The sequence below is a fragment of the Esox lucius genome, chromosome 13 (genome assembly GCF_011004845.1).
Source record: "Esox lucius isolate fEsoLuc1 chromosome 13, fEsoLuc1.pri, whole genome shotgun sequence".
Lineage (NCBI taxonomy): Eukaryota > Metazoa > Chordata > Actinopteri > Esociformes > Esocidae > Esox > Esox lucius.
Window position 1 is genome coordinate 14,026,691 of NC_047581.1, and position 17,948 is coordinate 14,044,638.

The 17,948-nt window shown below is 42.9% G+C and overlaps 1 protein-coding gene across 5 annotated transcripts in view; it reads left to right on the plus strand.

Moving 5' to 3' along the window:
• Positions 1-17,948, plus strand: part of cux2b (cut-like homeobox 2b) — a 110,101-nt gene that overhangs the window by 68,307 nt on the left and 23,846 nt on the right. For all 5 annotated transcript variants that reach the window (XM_010876285.5, XM_010876284.4, XM_020052134.3 and 2 more), the window contains exon 4: positions 8,674-8,752. In XM_010876285.5, the coding sequence (XP_010874587.3) occupies positions 8,674-8,752 (79 nt within the window). The remainder of the gene's footprint in view (positions 1-8,673; positions 8,753-17,948) is intronic.

Consider the following 17,948-nt stretch of genomic DNA (forward strand, 5'->3'; position numbering starts at 1 on the left):
GGGAGATACATTATCTTCGTGTGTCTGAGGGAGAGATGCTGCCCCCCTGCCAACCATGTGACGCTGGTTGGTACCTGGCCCCACAGGCCTTCAGCAGCCGTAGATATTCCTTCCCTGCTGGGGTTTTATTGTCTGGGGCCATCCAGGAATGAGAGCAGTCGCTTTGTCTTCATGCCTACCTTTGTTTACCCTTCCATTTTTTTGCGCATCGTCCCGCAGACGCCATTTCCCAGTGGTGAGCGCGTGAATTGTAATAGCTTTTCGTACCAGTTCCCCCGAGGGAATTTAACCCGCAAACCCTGGCGTTTCATGCGCAACGCTTTAGCAGCTAAGCCACATGTGACTTTGTCTTCACACCTCTTCATTCTTTCCTTCCCCTCAAAAAAATGCTCCTTTAATGCAGTCCTGTCTTGTCTTCCTCCTTCTCTCCTCTCTTCACCCCACTGTCTCTGCCACGTGACATCCACCTTCGTGGTACATCCTACTCTCTCTCCTGTCATGTCACTGTAGATTTGCGACTCAGCAGACACACGTTTTCCGACCTCTAGGTCACTCAGCACTTGAAACATTATGAATCCCCTTGTCTCAAAACTAAATAAAGACTCCTGTCTTTTGAATTAAAGACTTCCCAACGAGATTGCTTCTCTTCTCTTTGTCTGTCCACCCTCTATCTCGGCCTTGACTTTGCAGCGACTTTGAGGTGTTAAGCGGTGGTTTGTGTTGGCTTTTGTCATGTGTGGGTGGAGCTGGCTGGCTCTGTCTGTCTGTTCCATGGTGGTGGTGGTGGGGGCAACTAGACACCTGCAGGATGGCAGTGCTGAGTGGGGCTTTGATCTGAGTTTAATGCCTCCCAGTGTTCTGTCTCACACCACGCCACGTCCATCAGGATTACTCCTACTCTACCTTGATCTGCTGGAGATCTGCTCACGGCACTGCCTGTGTCATTACCCACATGTTCTCTCTGCCTCTCGCTGCCGTAGCCACTGCTAGAGGGTTCCCTTTCTGTGGTGCCCCCCCCCTTTTATTGATGGATTTGTTATTGATGGATTAGATTGCATTGATCAGTGTTGAAATTATTGGTTAGGTTGATTTGTATCATTGATTATAATTGGCATCATTGATTAGTTAAGTTTTGATTGGCTAGTTATTTATTGGATTATTATTGAGTGGTTCGATTGATGTTGTTTATTGGGGTGGTATTGATTGATTGAATCAAAATGATTGATTGGTTTGCTATTGATTGGTTACATTACAGATATTGATTAACTCAAAGATCGTTGTGACCAGATTACATCAAAAATTGGCCTCTGATGTTAGGTTGAGGGTGTGGTCAGGTTGAGGGTTTTTTATGGGAGAAAAGTCGGGTCTGGTCACTCTGGGTTTTTATGAAGATGGCAGTGCTGGGCAGGGCGCCAGCCTGCTGAGGGGGAGGGGCACGGGCATTTGTGTGCTTGGAGCGTAATGGGATGAGTGACGAGCTGCTGATTGGAATTGACGTGGGGACGGGATCTGTGTCAAGCCTCTGACTGCTCATCTCACTGGGCACCCAGAGGGCCTCAGCCTCTGCTTCAACCAGCGTACTACCACAGAACGGCCACTGTCAACTAGAATAAATCGCCTTCTTATACAGATGTGGGTGTTGTGGGTGTATTGGGGTTGTGTTGGGTGTGTGTGTGTGTGTGTGTTGGGTGGGTGCCTGTGCACGCTGCCTCTGATGCAGTTTTGCTTAACCCCTTTACGGTTGAGGAGACTTGTAACAGCTGTGATGGAACATTACAGTCAACATGAGGAAATCAACAGGAAATCACTGTGGATATCAGGTTGATGCAGCTACAGCCGTGCTGGACTGGCCTGCTGCTGGGGAAACTGCTCTGGATGCTGTTGACCTCCCTGTGTTCCAGTCCGTGGGTCAGTATGCTGCTGTTGATCAGGAAGCAGTGCCGGCCCTAGCCTTTTGGGGGCCCTAAGTAACATTTTATTTGGGGGCCCCCTCTCCCCTAGTGGTCTGGGGCTCACTAGTGGTTTGGGGCCCCCTAGCGGTCGGGGGCCCTGTCGCTTATGCCTAGGGTCAGCCCTGCCTGGAAGTTCTCCCCTTTACTGCTTAGATGAGGTTACAGGTACAAGCGAGCGATCCAGTACCAAGGCAAACTGTGACCTGAAGTTAATGGCTGCCATTCAGATTTATGTCCCTTGACATGACCTGGCCTTGTCGTCCTGATAGGTGAGACCGGCTGTACCACAGACAGCAACGACAACATGGTTGTGTGAGACAGCACGTTGGTTTGACGGGGATGACAAATGTGTATACATGAGGAACAGATACAGACACAGTCCGTGCCTTTATATGACTGTCTGACTGCCCCCCCCCCCCCACACACACACACTTTAATTAACCACTGGAACCTGTGTGCGCGTGTGTGTCTGTGTTTGTGGGTGTCCTTCCCCTCCAACTACTCATCTCTGCTCTTTCTTCTCTAAACACTCCGAGCCCTCTCTACCTTCCCCCATGCCCCCAGATAATGGTGTTTTCAGGATGCTGTAGGGCTGTTGTGACTTTCTGCCTTATTGTGGCGGTGGGATTTCCAGTGTATGTTTCTAATGGGCATGAAGCCCGACTGAGGCAGTTGTGACATGTGGTCAGCTCCCTTTTCTCTGTGAGCAGCACCGAGGACTGAATCCAATGATTGTGCGCTGACCTTTGCATCACGGGCCGATGACAGGTAATTTAGAGGCCTCTGGGAGTTTGGAACCATATACGCATACTGCCTTTCTCATCTACTGACAGCGATGATCTTCCTAACCTTGCTCCTAGAACAGCCATGTCTGTTCACACATACACATGCGCGCACACACACACACACATACACATTCACAAATACTGTACATTCACACACATACACATTTAATACCCCGCCACCCTCATATTCTAATCACCTGTTTCATCACACACCCCATCCTCAAACAGCCAAATCACCGGAGGTGACAGGCTGTTAAGGCTGTGGGGAAAAGCCATGATTTAGAGTGGTAATTGCACAATCATCAGTTGTGATAATTGTAATTGATGACTGCATAATTGCTAATTGCAGTCTTTATGGGAACTTCTCTGGCTGTATCTGTTCCTATAGCCCAGTGCCTGTCCCTGTTCCGTTCCTCCCGCCTCTGTTTTGTTCCTCCTGTTCCCGATCTGTTCCTCCCGTCCCTGTTCCGTTCCTCCCATCCCTGTTCCACTCCTCCTGCCTCTTTTCTGTTTCTCCATTTCTGCCCATAGACCTATACAAACAACACAGACCTATACAGAACAAATCAGACCTATACAAACCTATACAGACCTACAGTGTACATACACAGACCTATACAAACCCACTGTGTAAAAACCTATACACACCTATACAGAACAAATCAGACCTATACAAAATTACACAGACCTACCTAGACCTGCGCACACCTACACAGGCCTACACAGACCTATACAGGCCTACACAGACCTATAGAGACCCACATAGACTTACATAGACTAACACAGAATTACACAGACTTACACAGACCTACACAGACCTATGTAGACTTACACAGACCTACATAGACTTACACAGACCTACACAGGGACCCTGTGTTCCTCTGTAAGTATCCTCCTGGGCCTCAGTAGACATTTCCCAGAGGCATCAACAGGACCTGCCCACTCCGACTGAACCTCTGTGAGGAGTCGTAGTCCACTTTTAACACATCTCTCACCACTCTGTCTGTACCTCACTTCCTTCTGTCTCTCTCTTTTCTCTCCTTTTTTTCTCTTTGACTTTTTGTCTCTGTCTGTGTGTATGTGTCTATCTCAATTCAATTACATTTCAATTCAATGTCGCCGTCCTTTTTCACTTGGGGTCTGCTGCTTATAACATGAACCTTCTCCGCAGAACTCATATTCTATCCTTTTATGGTTAACCTGGCTAACACAGAACATACTCAGATTAGATCATTTTTCCTATAATTCAGGTGAAACCGTCGTTATCTGTAGCATTCCACTTCATAGTGTAATCTGTGTGGTACCAGGGGCTGTCTGGAGATGTTAGCGTCAGGGCCGGAGAAAGAGATGAGTCCCTCAGATCTGCCCACATGATGTGCGACACCTCCGAGGGGCTTTGAGGATGGCGGTGTGTGTGTGTGTGTGTGTGTGAGCGCGCGAGGGGAGATGGTTACGCATACAGAGTGCAATAACGTGAAGAGGCATCAAGCGTGTGATTGATGTCTCCTCTAGCGGCTGCGGACAGGTTAATGGTGTGATTGTGGAGGTAATCTCTGTGTTCTCTCGTTAAAGGATGATGGAGGGCCAGGAGACCCCGTGTCTGAGGGAAATTAAGTCTGTGCATTCACAGGTGCCGGGCTTTTTTCATATGCAGTCCGGGGCCCTGTCTGATGTATGGTTCAGAGATGAGGCCAGGATAGGGACAACTGTGTCAGTCTGAAAGGGGTGACTTCACACAGCCTGCTGCATTGGGGCTGTATGGGGTTCGCATAGCTTACTGGAGAGATGGTAATGTGCTGTGTTGGGCTGTGCATTGAATGTGCTTTTGGACTACTGGGCTTCGTTCATGGTCACATTGAGGCGTATGGGGATTCATCAGTGCTCTGCTAGCTGACGGATGTAGAGTTCGACATGGCATCATTCACAATAAGACAGTAGCCTTCATCTTTGTTGATTCAACCCAATGCCAGGGAGACTGAAAGGGCTTTTGACATTCAAAACCAGCTGGCGAGGAGCCATAGAGATGGATAGAGGACTCAGCAATCGCTAACACACAAAAACGTGGTTTTATGAACTGTAAATACAAAACCTGTAGTGATCTTCACTGAGTAAGACAGGTCGTCATTGCAATTCTAACACTCAACATGCAGTTGTCATGGTGTAAACACTAACAAGCATCGTTAGTCAACATGGAATCAGGACATTGTCATGAATAAAAAGGGGCAAACGTGAGCTTGTCTGTATTTTTGAAGAATGTATTACAACATCAGAGAAAGAGAGAGGTAGAGGAAGAAAAATAATTGGTGGAATAGGAAGAAGACCAATGATCTCTAATGGGTTTTGTGACATTACTTGACCATATTCTTGTACATGGTTTGTCACTGAGGGTAACTAGGCAGAGAGTCCAGACAAGCCTGAGCTGTTTCACAGTTGCATCAGTTGTCTGGACTTTCAGAAATTAAAATGGGTTCCTTACTGTAAACATATGACTGATGTACTGACTTACCTGTTTTGCATTTCCATTCAAGCAGGACAGTACAGCAAAATGACATGAATCTAAATGTATACCCAGCTCAGAGGCTAGATGCTAAAGCTAAGATGGAATAGACGTTTTTTATTACTATAACCCTATACATGTGTGAAGACCGTTACCTTTGTCCTCTAGTCTTCTCGGGTTAAATGTCATGTGTAGGTGATTTACAGTGTACCTGCCACCCCACATACTTCCGCATACTCTCTAGTCACTATGTGCCTCTCGGGGGTAGAGTCACTGGCTTGTTGTCTCTCTGTTGCGCACTTGTGCAATTGGGCTGTTCTCTGCTGGCAATACTCTGCCCACATTCAGGGTGGTTGCGGTTGGTGGGTGTCCCTTTGGTTGACGCTCGGCAATGTGGGTGGATTGATTTCCTGCTTGTTGGGCCCTGTCTTGGGCCTCCCCCAGATAGGGCCACAGTGTCGCCGGACCCCCCTGTCTCAGTCCTAAGGTCTTACGCTGCTATATTATTGTGCTGGGGGAGTAGGGTCAGTTCTCCTTCTCTACTAAGCTCTCCTTGTCCACTATAAATCCTTATTGATATGAGGAATGCATTTTCAGAATTTTCCCAGTCTCCTCCCGTTTTGAACTTAGGAGGGCATGAGGTCCTTGCCCACATCTGAGGAGTACCTGGCTTGAGGACCTGTTGCGCTCCCTGTCCTCCTGGTTGTGTTGCAGATCGAGACGATGCCTGATGATTTCAGCTGCCACTGTGCTGACATCTCCCCCTCCCCCGTGTTGTCCCTTTCCTTGTCCATCAGGTCATGCTTCTGACCTGGACTACATTTTAAACAGACTCTAGACTCAGCCCACATGCATTTCTCTGAAACACCTTTGGAGACGGCTTATGGTAGAGAAATTAACATTAAATTCACGGGCATCAGCTCTGGTGGACATTCCTGAAGTCAGCATGCCAATTGCATGCTCCTTCAAAACATGCAACATCTGTGGCATTGTGCTGTGTGATGGAACTGCACATTTTAGAGTGGCCTTTTATTTTGGCCAGCCTAAGGCACACCTGTGCAATAATCAATATTTGAGAAAAATAGGCCTTTTGTGTATAAAGAGAAAGTCTTAGATCTTTGAGTTCAGCTCATGATAAATGGTTCATGATATGGTTTTGAAAATACTGTTTTATGTGAGAAGTCTGGGTTTTGATCAGTATGTTGTAGGTTTTGAGAAGATGCTCAGGAACATATGCAGGAAATGCATGTTAGCTGTTAAGAAAAATTTGAATTATTCAACTGGGTGGGTCTTCCATTTTCATTGGCTGATCCCTCCTGATGACCCAGGTTTGAATCCTGTGATCACATGACTCCTAGTGGGTTATCAGGAGGTCTCAACTAATTAATTAAACTGGCGAAGAAGAAAATGTACTACTTCAAAGGGTAGCTGGTCTCAGTGGCACTTCCCATGGTCTCTGAGATGCCATAATGAGACACAGGGAGATATGAGATGCCTGCTCAAGCTTATGTACATGTGCATATGTATGTATGCATGTTATTATTGACTCATTGTTCATCACTGAGGAGGCCGTTGCGTTCTTAGCCACACACAGCAAATTATTACGTTGTTTGGATATTGGATTGTTTTTATTTTAGAGTAATTGTCGGACATTCATGTTTTGTATGTAGAGACCACTTATTATATGAATATAGAGGCTATATAAAACAAGTCCATTGGGGCGGTGTGGTGGGGGGGGGTTGAAACAACACTATGGCTGGGTTGTCTGAGCTGCAGACTATTGCATCTGTATCGATTGGACTCTAGCCTTTCCATTTTCCATGAACTCCGGCATAGCAGCTCCGAGTGGGAGTGATGGGAGGGATTTGCTTGATCTTTATGATATTTCTTTAAACATGATGCTGTCGTTATGCCTCTCCGGGGACGACACAAACCATTTCCAGTAAATCAAGGGCTCTCCGTCTCTCTCTGTTTTCCACAGTGGTTATTTATAACTATGTCTAAAACAGTTTCTCCACCATTCTCATAAGTGTTTTCAGTCCTTGTTCCAAATGATATTGTTGAACTGAAGTCAGACCAATAAAGAAAGTCGGTTCAGACATAACCATGCACTGTCCCCTTCAATCGAAGTCATTGTGTCTGATCAGATAAAAACTATAATCAGCTCTGACAGAAATTCTATAGGCAATAGATGACAATAATTAGACTTCGCTCTGCTTTTCGGCTGGAGGGTCATTTGAAGTAGACGTGGCTGATTTGGTGTTGTATTTTAGAGAGTTTCTAAGCTACGACTTTCTGCTATTGAGTTACTCTGATTCTGATAACAGGGCAGCTGGTGTATTGTAAAAGCTGTGAATACTGTAACCCACATATCAACCAGGACAGGTGCCCTCTCCATGCTGCCAGGTGGTAGCTAATTCCCTTCTTTGTCCCTCCTAATGAATTGTTAATTGGTTTGCATCACCCGTGGAGTGGAGAGTAGAAGGGGGAGGGGTTGGTCGGTGGTGTGATGGAGGCCACAGAAACTGACCTGCCTCATAGAGCACACCAGCATCTGCGTTTAACAGGCCAACTTCACCTCACTACACCCGGCATTGTTGAAGCTTTACAGGCCAAGATCACCTCACTTCAGACTGCAGTTTTGCAGCTAAACAGGCTAACTTCACCTCACTACACACTGCAGTGTTGGAGCTTAACAGGGCAAAGTCACCTCACTACACACTGCAGTGTTGGAGCTTAACAGGGCAAAGTCACCTCACTACACACTGCAGTGTTGGAGCTTAACAGGGCAAAGTCACCTCACTACACACTGCAGTGTTGGAGCTTAACAGGGCAAAGTCACCTCACTACACACTGCAGTGTTGGGTTTAACAGGGCAAAGTCACCTCACTACACACTGCAGTATTGGAGCTTAACAGGGCAAAGTCACCTCACTACACACTGCAGTGTTGGAGCTTAACAGGGCAATGTCACCTTTCTATACACTGCAGTGTTGAAGCCTAACAGGGCAACGTCACCTCACTACACACTGCAGGGATTGAGCTTAACAGGCCAATGTCACATCACTACACACTGCAGTGTTTGAGCTTAACAGACCAACATCACCTCATTACAGATGCAATGTTGGGTTTAACAGGCCAAATATCAACTTGACGTATTCCACCAATTCAGCAAACAGACCACATTAAAATGACATGTTGTATATGTACTATCAATGTGAATAAATTATTTTTAACTTCTAGGAATAGATCACTACAGCTTTGTTTCTCTTCAGTGTTCTTCACATAATTGCTTAATATGTTAGTTTTTTACTTCATATGTCAAAACACTGTCGAAACGTTGCACCTGTAGATTGTCCGTGCATCTGTTTAATGTCATTTCTGTACAGGTGTAGTATGAGTGTCACCCTGATGGCTATGTCCTATCCTGTTCTCTCCAGGTGGTTGCTCTGAACAAGCGCAGCAAGGAGGCAGAGTCTGCATTCCTGGGAATCTACAAGCAGCTTATTGAAGCCCCGGGTGAGTCTCCCACCTGGAACCAAGCCACACACACATCAGAACAACACAGTCCCTGACACAGACAACACACACCGTTACTTATGCAACACATCTCCTGCAGGAGCTTTCTCTCCCCAGCCAGATCAGCTGCACACCGAGCCCAAATCAGAGTCTTTAACGTTTGAAGAAGGGTTGACTGTTTTCTTGTTGATGTAGAGACGCTAAATGTAGCATCATCCCTGAACATCTATTAAGGATTTTTAGCCCAATATGATCCAGAGAATGGAGACATTTTGAAGGTTTGTTGATTTACTGCGTATTGGACCTCTGTGTCTTAAAGCATTATATAGCAACAGTCTTTTTGACATTGATATTATTTTTGACGTTGAAATTACTTTTTTTGGACATGATATTTCCAGTAGTATTTTAAATTCAGCGTCATTTGTCTTACATCGGTTTCTGAAAATCTATTTTGGATTTGGCTAATATATCATTACACTCATTAAGATAATTGTACAGGAATAATAAAGGTTTTTAAACTGGTCGTCTTGTGCTGGTGATTTGCAGGATGTGTTCATGGTAATATAAAAAGACAACAGAGTATGTTACGTTCAACAATGCATGGATATTTTAGAAATGTTAGATATCCGTATGAATTTGTTTTTATTGAAAGACAAAAATTAATACTAATATTAGAAAGTAAGCTGTAATTCATATGACACCAATTGTTGTTTTTTTGTACAAATAAAATTGTATGGAATCTGAAAGGTGCAGTCTGCGATTTCTGGCTCGGGTTGTAATGGTGGCCCTGTTGAGCCCCGATAATGTTGTATGTGCAAATATGTGCTACCTCCAACAAAACCACTCACTTTCAAACTTAGAATTTCATGACTAACTGAGGTATGATAGGGAATATACTTATAGATTGTGCACATAGAGACATCATATTGCACAGCCAGATGAAAATAGGAGTTGATTAAAATCATTTTGTTAATTTCAAAAGTCCTAGATTGCGTCCTTAAATTAGGCCAGTGTCATAAACCAATGATTTATTCATGTCAAATATGTCAACAATTTCTCCTCTCACTTCTTCAAAGGACCATTTAATGCAGTGGTTCCCAAATCCTTTCTTCCAGTATGCCTAACAGCACACATTTTGATTGTAGCCCTAGCCAAGCACACCTGATTCAATTCAGTTTTACTAATTATCAGTCCCTCATTAAGTTGAATTGGTATGCTTGTCTGGGGCTACAGTAGAAGTATACTGTATGCTGTTGGGGATACTGGAGGAACCACTGATTTAATGGACTGAATTGTGTGAAAATACAACAAGTCGTGTTTTTGTTTGTTTTTCTGGATTTCAGGATCCAGTCAGACTGAGCACTGGTCCTTGAGCATTGTATCGCTAAAGAGAACTGATCCTTGTGGGGCCGGGTTGTTGATTGCAGTGGGCCAATTAAAAGCCAACTGTAGCTTGTCTTAGTGTGGAGCACAGGCCTGATGAGGCCAGCAGGGAGAGAGAGCGAGAGAAAGAGAGGGGGAGAAGGAGGGGGGAGAGAGCCTGTGTTTATTCCGTTGTTGTTTGGTGCCAGGGCACACGATACAGTATTGCACTTTGTTGCAGAAGACGAGAGCAAAACGTACTCCAATCTCCGGCTAGATCTGAGGGACACTCAAGGCAAGAGTAGAGAATGCTGTTTACAGATTCAATGAATACAAGATAAAAGTGGGTGTCAGAGAAATAGCAATGCAGCGACTGACTTTTAAAGGTCTCCATTTTTCCTTGAAGTCTCCTGCTTGATATTGCACCACACACTTTGAATGAAGTCATTTCCGTTATAAGAAATGGCTGTCTTTGAAAATGTATTCAGCTAGATTTCCTGACCTCTGCCTACATGTATTGAGGGCTTAATGGAGGACCCAGGAGGGTTTTAGGGGCTATATTTTGTCATGAACACATTTTCTCCCAAGACTAGGCTGAACCAACAATGGAGGGGACATAATCTCTTTAATAACACAGAGCATTGACAAGAAAGAGCGTTCATAAACCATGGTTAAAGAGCGTTCATAAACCATGGTTAAAGAGCATTCATAAACCATGGTTAAAGAGTATTCATAAACCATGGTTAAAGAGCATTCATAAACCATGGTTAAACTGTAGCTAGGATTAGGTTTGAAGATTTAAAAAAATTGGCATTTCTTCTGCTTTCACACACAATCTCTTGCACGCATTTTCTGTTTGTATGAGCGATGTGGAAGTGGGCCTCCATCCTCCAGCATGATCTGGCACCCTGATCCGGGGCTGAGCCTTGTCGTCATAGCACAAAGCTGAATGAGTGGTCCTCCCTGGTGGCTGTGGATTAGCATATCAGACACTCATCTTAATGTGACTTTACCTGGACCGGCGCTAGCATTAGCATCAGGTCACCCTATGTCACTGTGGTCTCCAGTCTTAGCTCTCGCAGCCACATCTTCCTCCATGTAGCTTGTGTGCCCAAGCACCAAGCTACTTAATATTGTTTTAGGACAGCTGAGTGTATTGCGGTTCTGAGCTGAAGTTGTTGTGCCAGGCACTATTTCTGGGGACAAGGTTATAGCTCATATGCAGTGTCACTGGAGATTGTCTCCCGCCTACAACCCTGGACTTAATTGCGGTAAAAAACCCATTTGAGGTGTTGGTTATTATTTTTCATCTTATCCTTTAATGCCATGCTGATAATTGCATTTTACTGCTAATTGCTCGTAGTTTCCAAATCTGTTAATTATTATCCTTTAGCTGTTCTCTACCTCTGACCTGAACGCCAAAGACTGTAACAACAAGGACAGCAGGGTGTTTGCCAGTCTGCCATCTGTGACTGGGAGTTGGGCCTGCGGTAGCTAACGTCTGTTTATCATTGTGCGTCTCACTGGTCTGTCCAAGGTCACCCCCTGTTACCAGAATGTATCGCTCCAGGTACACCAGAGGACAGTCAGTTGGCTGAGTCTCCCCCAGTTCTGTCCTCCTCCCTGACAAATACAACATTATGCTCCTTTCCCACCAGTCTCCAAACAAAACACTCCAGCTCATGTATTTTTAATCTTCTGACCGATGCAATTATTCTTTACATGCCATGCTCATTAATCTTAATGCCGTTATTACTATTCATTGCCAGGATTTTTTCCGCCTTCCTCTTATTTCATTTCAAAGGACCCCTCTGTCCAGGATACTCATGGGCTTTTAGTCCAGTCAGAACGGCCAACAGCAAAATGCGTGTACATTAGAGCCCAAGGAGTGGGAGGGGACCAGGGCAGAGCCTCATTATTTGACCTGTCGCATCCAGTTATCAGTAACGTTTGGTGTCAGGTATCAGTAAGGCTGCGGCCAGACTGAGAAATTGATTTTATTTGTATCTGTGATTTCCAATGCTTTTTCAATCGGAGCTGACCGACTATAACCAGCGGAGAATGTTCTAGATGACACAGGGAAATCCTGAACAGGCTGTCAATAGAGCAGTTATCACATCCCAAGATGGTAAATCTCAAATTATTGTGTTTAAGCTGGAGATTGTTACCGTAAGGCAGGGCTCCTCATTCCTTTTCCTCGAGAGCTACTGTCCTGTAGGTCTTTATAACCCGGCACACCTGATTTTAATAATTGGCTGGATGAAAAGCTACATTACAAGAGAAAATCTAGAGGACTGCAGCTCTGCAGGCACACAGTTGGTTTAAACCTACAGGATGGTAGATCTCTAGAAACAGGGTTAGTTAAAACACACAGGAGGGTAGATCTCCAGAAACAGGGTTAGATAAAACACATAGGAGGGTAGATCTCCAGAAACAGCGTTGGTTAACACATAGGAGGGTAGATCTCCAGAAACAGCGTTGGTTAAAACACACAGGAGGGTAGATCTCCAGAAACAGCGTTGGTTAAAACACATAGGAGGGTAGATCTCCAGAAACAGCGTTGGTTAAAACACATAGGAGGGTAGATCTCCAGAAACAGTGTTGGTTAAAACACATAGGAGGGAAGATCTCCAGAAACAGCGTTGGTTAAAACACATAGGAGGGTAGATCTCCAGAAACAGCGTTGGTTAAAACACATAGGAGGGTAGATCTCCAGAAACAGCGTTGGTTAACACACATAGGAGGGTAGATCTCCAGAAAAAGCGTTGGTTAAAACACATAGGAGGGTAGATCTCCAGAAACAGCGTTGGTTAAAACACATAAGAGTGGCTAATTCTTCATATTCATGAGTTTTGTTTTCAATATAAGGTTAGCAAGTTTATTAAAAAACGTATCAAGCCTGCTGGCATTCCTTAGAAATGGTGGTGTATCTGGACACAGTATACAGATAACATGGCTGTGGGACTATAGCAACCGATACCAGGATCACAAACGGTAATAGGGTCATGCTCGGGGAACACTTGAATACTTCCGCTCCATTTTGTGGATACGATTTAAACAAATGCTCTGAGCAATGAGAAACCTTTAAATTAGGTTTACATCTGAAATTTTAATTATTGGGTCCCCAAACCACATTTTCATCTCCGAATCATGATTTGCAACCCCTATTTTTGTCTAATCTTAGGTACCCTTGATAAGATGTCTGCCCATTATTAAGTCCAAAAAAAACATACAAGACTTTCTTGTTTGGATTTTTTACTTTCACTTTTTTTTTTTGATCATTGTAAATAAACTTCTCCATCACACGATTTGAAAATCAGTGGCAGTTTCTATGACTGCACTGACACTTCTAAGCTGCACCCCTCTCCTCTTCTTTCTTCCTCACTCTCCCACATCTGTAAGTGTCTCTGGCTCCGAGGCGGCGTTTGAACCTTGCTGTTTGTAGCTGTCGTTGTGAGAGAAGGAGCGGGCCCTGTCGCCAGGAGCGTAACCCTGAGACTGGTGCTCCAGGTGTCTGCCTCCACTCCACTCTTTACTCACACTCCTCCCTCAGGATCACCTCATCCCTCGCTCTCTCTCCTGAAGAACACAGTACCTTTTATCTGAGCAGGGGAGCTCACTTACTGTGTGTGAAGGTGCTGATCTGAATGCACGTGTGTGTTTGTGTGTTTGTGTGTGTGTGTGTGTGTGTGTGTGTGTGTGTGTTGTATGGTTGTTGGGCCCTTGGCAGGTCTGTTAAGTTGGAATTTTGGGGCAACAGTGCTTGCTAGTGGTGACCAAATGCTATTGCATTGTACCGGTTCAAGGATCATGTACAACTAGCCATGTTTGGCCTTTATTCTTACCATTTCCTAAAAACAGCCCAAAACAGAGCAAATTGTGTGGATATTTAGATTTTACTGGATGTTATACGCTTTAAAAGCGAACAAGAAAGAACAGTTGACGCTCCAGTTATCACTTAGCAATGGCTATAGAGGAGAATGTGGCTCTCTGACCATTCAGACTGATTCCACATCGTCCAAAATCCCTAACTATATGACTCTGGGTACCAGTATACGGATGGTCCTACAGAAGTGGTGTAAAATGCTGTCCAATAAAGCTTATTAAATGCCATTATGATATGTTCATATCCCTGTAGTCTTGGGACTGATTGCATTAAATTCTTACTGTATAATTACTGTCCTTAACCCTGACTCTCAAACATGTTGGAAAATAAATCCATTAAATATAGCTGTGGTGCAGGACTGAACCAGTTTCCTACTTATGGCTCCATCCACAAAGAACCAATCTACAGCAAAAAACGGCTCACCCTTTATACTTTTTACATATGTTACCTTGGGTCAGTAGGACAAACAGTTTGTGCAATCATGCTAACATTGCAAGGTAAGGATTCATTTGCCTGTTTGTGTCCCCACATTTTAAAATATCATCCTAAATTTGACAGTCATTGTTGTGTTGTCAACACTTCACTAGTTGGGTTCAAGGCCATAATATGTTTTAGTACAAAGTTACGAGCATTTGCAATTTGGTCTGTTATATATTTTTGGAACACATTGCTTAACTTTGGTCTAACTATGGTTAAAAGTATTTTATGGATCTACATCATCTTGAGTTGTTTATTATTACATTAAATTATACTAGGTAAATAGTTATAGAAGTTTTAAATAGTTATAGAAGTTTTCAACTTCTTTCAAATCTAATTATGAACATCATAAATTGTAACATTTATAAATTGTGTTTAAAACAACTGCTGATTGATGATATTGTGATTGAACTGAGAATTCTCTACCTATTCAACACTTGGATGTACCAAAACTAGATTTAGCAATGTGTCATTACTGGTCAGTTGCCCCAAAAAAGTACAACATTTGCTGTTTGACTTCTTAAAGTAACATTTTGTAAAACAGGGAAAGTGCCATGTGCCATTTTGCAAGAACGAGCTAAATGTGCGTTGATGGATGGAGACGCTTAATGCCACCACCAGGAGGTGGCGCACCTCCATTTGACTTGAAGGGTTTTGACCTCTCTGTCGTCTTGTCCCAGACCTCAGCGTTACGCTAGTTTCACACTTTTTTTATTGACTCAGACTTTCTTCAGGAAAACCATTACTTTGGCTCCTTTCATTTGTTTATGTCAGTAACCCCCAGAGCCCACCGGACCTCTTCCCAGGGTACGCTAAACACAACTCATTGCCTATTGTTCAAACAAATAATTAAATTGAACAAATCACTCAATCATTCTCATGTTTCTAACATAGGCAGAGGCTCTGTATTTGTAGGTTCTATAAAGCTGTGTCTATCATATCATTAAATGTTTTTAATTTTAGTGAATTACTGCATCGTACATCCAGTTATTAGTCTTAAACCTTTCGAAAGCATTCTGCAGCTTGATCAATTCTTCCTGGCACACATTATTAAAACCGTTGTTGGTGGAGGATTTGGAAGCCAGACATTAAAATGAACAGTATACAATTTTGTTTTTTCGAACTTCAAATCTTTAAAATGAAATTGAATAAACAAATAATTTCTAGTTTGTTAACTTGAACAAAAGCTCTGTGTATGTTCAGATTCTATAAATCTGTGTCTGTCATGACAATCAATAATCAGCAAACTACATTAATTATTTTTCCTGCACCAATTATCACTTGATCTATTTTTCTCAGCAAGTGTAAAACAAACAGCTCTTGTTCATTGCACTGCTGCATGTAAAGCCTTCTAGTGATCATGTTGTAGATCTACGTTGTAAGTTACGAAAAAGGAGTTGTGACTCATCTTGACATGCAGAGTTGTTCAGAAAGAATGAATCGTTTGCAAACTTTTTGCACATTTCTAGCTAACAGCAGCTATAGCCAGAATCTATTAATTAATCTTTTGATAAATTAAAGGTTTGAATCATAAAAAACCTACACATTGTTTTAAATGATATGGACTAACATAGCCAATGTAGTAGTTTGAAGCTGTTTGTTAGAAAACATTGGAGGAGCATGGGTGGAATAGGTATTTTGGTGTTCATGTGGATTATCTTTTTTGGCAAGAGTGCATGCTTTCAGTAAAAAAACCCTTTCTTAACTTTACAAACCCTAGGCATAATAAAACATTGCACTACGAAAACCTGGTTGATACTTTTAAATGAAACTCTCATTGGCAATCTCCACATTAAAATAATTTAATATAATCTACAGTAATCTTTTGAAATCCTTTCAACTGTGATACAAAATTTGTTTCTGCATGATTTCGCACTGTGACACAGCATTCGGCTGAGATAAAAATAGGCAATGCGACAATTTAAAGTTTATCAAAATAAATTAGATGCAGAAATCATTTATTGATTTATGCTGATTCATACAATCAGCATTTCACTAAATTTCTATTTAAAGTTTTTGAAAATCATGTTTTAACTTTTTTGTGAATGCAGAAAGTTAATCAGATTATTGCTTTATCTACTTTTTTGATTGACACAGTATTCTGTGTGGAGGCTAGACATTCCTGTAGATATTCCCAGCATGCAATCCAAACAGAAAGATGTGTTTTGAAAGACCGGTAGAAATGCTTGTTTTCTTCAACCCCACATTGACAGCACTTCTGTAGGATGAAGTCATTTTCTTTGGCTCCGAGTTGTAAGAATATAGCCTTACTGAGTTGACTCTATTCTTTTTAAGAATATAGCCCTACTGAGTTGACCCTATTCTTATAAAGAATATAGCCTTACTGACTTGACCCTGTTCTTTTTAAGAATATATTTACCCCTTGTAGCTCTCTTCATATACCGGCTGACACCTGAGAGAGAGGCTTATGGACGCCTGTGAGGCATTGAGGGGATTTTTATTTTCATAATCAGTGTGCAGCTGAGTACATTCCATCAGAAGATGAGAGGGAACTCCGAGAGCTGTGCGTGTGTGCTGTATTTACGGCCGTCTGGAAAATGAAAGCATATAAAAGCTGATGGAAAATGAAAGCTCTTTTGGGCGGGACAAGATTATGCACAAGTGATTAATAAGAGCAGTAATAAACAAAGGCCCAGGAGATGTTTGAGGTGCTTAATAATGCATTATGTTCATAAAAGAGCTGGGCCTTTCCAATGGATCCCCGTGGAGCAAGAGACCCCACAGGGACCACCAGAATATGTGCTCAGAACTGCAGGAAGTGTGTACGCGCGCGTGTGTGTGTGTGTGAGTGTGTGTGTGTGTGTGTGTGTGAGTGTGTGTGTGAGAGGGATGTATAATGCTTTGACAGAAACCTGTTTTCTTTTTTCATATTCTTTGTGACTGTTGAATGAACAGGGTTTTTTTTTTATTGTTTATTGATTTGGAGAAAATTGAATGAAACAAAAAAGGATACCTAATCAATTAACATTTAGAGTACATGGATGGCACTAGTCTGACCCTGATGTTTTTGTTAATTTAGTTTCTTCATGTATATTTCTAAGAGCTTCTATTGACAATTGTTGTAAAGACGGTAGTTATTGATGTTATCACATCTATGTCCTTCAGTCTGCCAGTCAAAGGCATGTGTGGAATCCAGACAAAAGAGCAGGTAAAAGACTTTGTCTTTGAGCTTGTCTGTCAGCACACAGTGAAAGACACACTTCTTTCCCAGTGTCTACCTCTGTGTTTCTTATCTTTCTCCTCTTAAATCCTCATCACATCAAGACATCAAGGAGAAATCGCTTTTGTTTCTTGAATATCAAGTGCCTGTTAGTGAAAAGAAAGCACAAAAACAAACTTGAAAAGTGTATATTTTGTGGAAAATTATTTTATTGCATCTTCAAAAACTCTATATAATCTAGGTTGAGATAAGGATTGACAATAAGAATTGGACCTCATGAGGGCAAGTGC